Here is a 5695-nt window from a genome sequence, read left to right on the forward strand (position 1 = left end):
TATATATATATATATATATATATATATATATACATACATATATGTATGTGTATATGTGGCTATCTATCTTTATATATATATATATATATATACACACACACACACACACACACACATATATATATATATATATCCCTTTTCTTTATGCAAGTGTTTAGTACAAGTTGTGTATGTATAGGCACTATCAATAATTTACATCAAAATAATACATTAAAGTATTCTATTCCAACTTAAGCCCATAGAAAGATCAATCAAAACCTCTATGTATTGCCATAGAGCGTCTGTCAATAGTTTATTTTTTATGTATTTATTTTTATGGTAAATCAACAGTACTTTACATTGTTGGATGCTTTGAAAAGAAATGCCTGATCTTTATTTTCCTGAAATATGATTGATTTAAAGTAGAAATAACATCAAAGGTGAACGGTCAACTAAGACTTGACAATATAGATTGGTTAGGAGTTAAAATCAAACTGTTAACCATCAGTTTACCATAACAACCCCTACTAAATAACGTATGTTTTTTTAGTTTATACCCTATTTTAGCTACAGTATTGGAATAACACGATAATCAGCTTGCAGATGACCAATTCGGTGAACTATTTCAGCAAAGAGTCAATGGGGAAGATTCTATGTGATCTCAATACCCTTTTGAAATAGCATCCAAATTGCCCTCAAAAATTAGATATATACATACATACATACATACATACATATGTGTATGTGTGTGTATACACACGCACACACAAACACATACATATAAATACTCATATATGTATGTATGTAAATATATATGCAAGCATTGGAAATGGACTTTAACCCTTTCATTACCATATTTCTGTTGAGATGCTCTGTGTTTCTTTCAATTAATTTTATATATAACAAAGAATCTAAGGGTTAAATGTTGTTGGTGATGATGATGATATATATAAGCGCATATTTATATGAATATATATGTATATCCATCATTGTCTAGTGTAGAGTCTCCCTCATTGTCTTGCATATATTCTCCTTTGTTCATGACAACTGAGTCTCTCATTGCTTAGTGCAAAGGCACCCTCATTGAAAAGTGTAGTCTCACTCATTGTTTAGAGGAAAGTCTTCCTAATGCAAAATCTCCCTCATTGTCTAGTGTAAAGGTTTCTCTTATTGTCTAGTTTAGAATCCTCTCATTGTTTAAAGTAAAGGTTCTCTCATTGTCAAGGATAAAGTTTCCCTCGTTGTTAGATGTAGTCTCCCACATTATCTAGTCTAGAGTCCCCATCATTATCAGGAGTAGAGGCTTCAGCATTGTCCCATGTGGAGGCTCTCTAATTTTCTCATGCAGAGACTTCTTCAATGTCAAGTGTTAAGTTTTCCTCATTGTCAAGTACACTTTCTTCCTCACTGTCAAGTATAGAATCTCCTTGATTGTCAAGTGCAGACACTTGGTCATTGTCTAGTACAGAGTCTCCATCATTGTTTACCGTAGAGCTTCCATTATTGTCTAATGTAGCAGCAGTTCTCTTTTTGGCTCTAGTGGCAGCCCTTTCCTGACTTTTGTAGATGTTTCCGCAATGCCTAGTGTAGTGTTTCTCTCATTGGCTCTAGCAAAGGCCACTTCTTGGTTAGTTCAGAAGCTTTTAAATTTGCTTGTGTAGAGTCACCTTTGTTGACTTCCTAAACAACTCTTAGATGATCAAGGTGTAGAAATTTCCATTTCAGTTGGTAAATATAAAAGAAAAATAAATCAATTGCTAAAATGTTTGCTAGACCATATGTAGTTTTAAAAAATAATTGGCAAAAAGCCATTCCCATTGAATAGAAGAATAACAAAAGTCTAGATGTATACATTTGAAGTTCTCGGAAATAAGCTTTCAGACTTAAAACAGAAAAAGAAGTTTGAAAATGAGAATAAACTTCCGACTACTTTTGTCAATGATAAAGTGGTTGCCTTGCTGTACGATGCATGTAACAAATGTACTGCAATATGTTAGTTTTGTAGTTGTTGTTGTGGCTATTTAACCGCAGGTCATCCTTAATAGAGTAGGACCTATAATGAAAGATGTTCCATTTTTTTTAAGGCTTAGTTTATTTAGAACTACTATAGCTAATAACTCCTTCCCTTTTCTAAGGAAGTAGGATGTGATAGGAAGGTATTGGTTGTTATTTCTTACATCTTGTGTAGAAAAGCTTGCTCCTCGTCTTGTATGTCTAGTATATAATTTATAGCTGTCATGGCTTAGCCAGCTGAAAAGGATCTGATGAGCTAGAAGACTGTGTCAAGTTCCAGTGTCTGGTTTGGCATGGTTTCTACAGCTGGATGCTCTTGCCTGGAGCCAATTGCCTTACATAGTGAGGGAGACTCTACACTAGACAATGAGGGAGACTCTACTCTAGACAGTGAGGAAAATATTACATTATTCAATGAGGAAGTTTCTGCATGGTTAAATGACCTACAAGAATTAAAAGGCAAATTTCTTTAAATTACTGACTAGCATTGTAAAAACAAACAAAAAAAAATGGAGACACACATTGAGTAGTTAAATGCAACCACTCAAACTAGATAAAGTTTTCAGTATTAACCAAATTTGTACAAGATTCTGAAGAAATATCTCTGATTAACATTAAAATTTCTCTTGTTCTTTATGTAAAATTGTCTCAGCATTTCAATTCTTATTCAACAATATAACATTTCTTAAAGTTTGCTGTTTTGGTAAATATAATTCCTATGGCTTTTATGTTTTATCCTTCTCTCATCAGAATGACATGTCACATTTGTCTTGTTTTGATTGAACAATGGACAAATTGTCATCTTTCTAAGCTCAATAAATCAAATCACAAATCCAAATACTCTCTAATAAGTTTTCTTCATAGACGTTTTTCATACCAGACTTCTTATAATAAGGAAGTTAAAATCTTTGCTACTCGTGCTGTTGCTCAGCCCTAAGTCAGACCTCATTGACAAAGTTTATGTCCACAGATATTCCACTCATAACCATCTTATCCTTCTTTAGTTTTTGTTTTTTGCTTGCTTTTATTTGTTTTGTTTTGTTTTGTCTTTTCTTTTCTGGGCCTTCTTTTTTTTATATATAAGAACATAGTGCAATCTAAAGGAAATTTGGCTGCTATTTCTTGTGGATCACTTCTATTTTTATCACTTCATTGCTTTTCAGTATTATTTAGAGATGTATGAGTAGTTATACAGATTGATTATGGAATTTCAATAATCATCTTAAGATTTTCTGTGGTTGAAATTTCATTCTCTCTCAATTCCCACAAAACAATTCTTTTTAGAATTTTAATTTCTGTCTCATGATAAAATCCTTGCTTTTTGCCTTCATTACATTTAATCCAAGCTGAATATGTGTAAATCTTTGTTTGCTGACATCATTATGATGGAACACAAAGAGCTAAAAATAGCAACCAAATCCCTCTTAAATCACATTTAATCATTGTAAAAAAATAGAAGTACATAGGGATTAAATAGTTCAGTGTACACTGTGTGGAGAAAAAAATTAAAAACAGCATCATCATAGCCAAACCACAACCGTACAAATAAATTACACCATGTTGAGTATGAAATAAGTAAGTATACTTACTTATTACAAACTTCTTAAATTTTTAGTCAATGGTAATCATGTTTAGCACTATTTCTGTTTTTGGAAATCATCAGCATGACATAACCTGAGATATATTAATTAAAAATTTTATGAAGCAAGACATTTCTTATAAATGGAAAATAATTACAATCTGAAAGAAATTTATGAAATGTCTTTTTTTTTTTTGTGGAGCAGTGGGCTTTCTTCTTTTTCTTCATACTGCATTCAACCAATCAAAAAGCATAGTCTAGAGAGTTCATTGGTACCCAATAAGAGACAAAAACCTTCCCTCTTCATCATTCTTGGTCATCAGCTAATTCCAGGTTTTCTACCATCTCACTTCCTGTCCATTTCTTCTTGGTGATTCTCAATCACCCTGTTTGGGGTTTACCTAGAACTCTTTTTTTCCAAGATTTGTCCAAACATAACCAAATATGCAAGAAGCAGAATATCATGAGGTCATATAACATAACAAACCAACTGGCTCTTCTCCTCGGGGCCAGAAGACACTTCAACTCTCCCAAAAATTATCGATACTCTGTAAAGTTCAGATATGGCCCTTACTGGAAAATTGCTCTCATTTCTGGGATGGTGCTGCTATACAGAGACATCATAGTCTATATCCAGAAAGGGTTATCCTACTAACTGACATAAAGTTACTCAAGGACACAATCCATCTTTGGCTCTCACCTCTCTTTGCCTTTTCTACTGTTACTATAATGGCCTCTGTTTCTTTGAACTGGCTGCATCTATGCCACCTCCCCTCAAGTATTCTTGTATCACTAATCTCTCCTCTTCTCATCATCCTTGTTATGCTCAAAGTGCAATCACTATGCCCATCCCTTCCTTCCTAGAGCTTCACCCCCACCCCTGCTGCTAAAAAAAAAAAGAAAACACTTCATTTTCCATCTTTTTATAATTTTTCATCATTTTTTATCTTTTCTGTCCAGGTGGTATGGCGGAAAACATCAAGTAGACATCCAATCACCGTAGGAACATTTACATTTATCAGTGATAAAAGTTATTCTATTCAACGCCAAATTGAAAAAAATGAATGGAACCTTGTAATAAAAAATGTTCAGCCAAAACATGCAGGTCTCTATGAATGCCATATATCAAGTAAAGAAAAACAAAAGTTTAATGTATATTTAAATGTTATAGGTAAGTAGATGTTCCAATTCTACTTATTTTCATTTAAATTTGTAACTATTATTATTATTGTTACTGTTGTTGTTGTTGTTGTTGTTGTTATTAACATTATTGTTATTACCATTATTATTATCATCATCATCATCATTATTATTATTATTATTATTGTTGTTGTTGTTGTTTTTTTATATATTGCTGTTATTTCAATTGTGACAAAATATTCATTTTTATACAGTTATATCCTTCAGAATAAGAATTTTTTTTAAAAATTTAGATATTACAGATCTAGATGTACTATTATGTATAATAAGTGTATATATATATGTAAATATGTATATTATATATGTACAATATGGTGTTATTAAGTAAACATGTGCTCACTAAGCCACTGTTAATGAAAGTCTATATGAGGTTGTCACAGTATATATGTACAATGCATATACACATTCATATACATAAAGATAAAGATATCTATATACAATTTATTCATATACATGATATATGTATATTATATATCATAATGAATATGTGATATATATATATATACATATACACACACACACACACACACACACACACACGCACACACACACATAGATATATATATATACATACATACATACATGTGTTTGTGTGTACATAATTATTTTAAATATGATGTCATGAGAAATTTGAGAACACACAATAGTGATGTGCAGTGTATATATACTAAAAAAATTAAAATATACTAAAAATGGCTACTTTTACATAACTTAAGTTCTATATAAATGAAGGCAATTGTGAAATGGATTTTAAGTATAAAATTTTATTCAATTGATGCTTATTCAAGTGAAACACAGATAGATAGATAGATAGATAGATACATTTCTTTTATTAGCCACACAGGGCTCAACGAAGATGGGACAAATACAATGTAGAGCTTTTCTTTTTGGGAGGGGGAAGGAAGGAAAAAAAAAAAAAAAAAA

The 5695-nt window shown here is 31.6% G+C and overlaps 1 protein-coding gene across 1 annotated transcript in view; it reads left to right on the forward strand.

The window, feature by feature from the left end:
• LOC106868246 (uncharacterized) overlaps positions 1-5695 on the forward strand; it is a 351265-nt gene that overhangs the window by 159838 nt on the left and 185732 nt on the right. Inside the window, exon 4 of the mRNA XM_052972069.1 lies at positions 4532-4742. Coding sequence (XP_052828029.1) covers positions 4532-4742 — 211 coding nt within the window. The remainder of the gene's footprint in view (positions 1-4531; positions 4743-5695) is intronic.

Source organism: Octopus bimaculoides, chromosome 12, assembly GCF_001194135.2.
Source record: "Octopus bimaculoides isolate UCB-OBI-ISO-001 chromosome 12, ASM119413v2, whole genome shotgun sequence".
In the NCBI taxonomy this organism is placed as follows: Eukaryota; Metazoa; Mollusca; class Cephalopoda; order Octopoda; family Octopodidae; genus Octopus; species Octopus bimaculoides.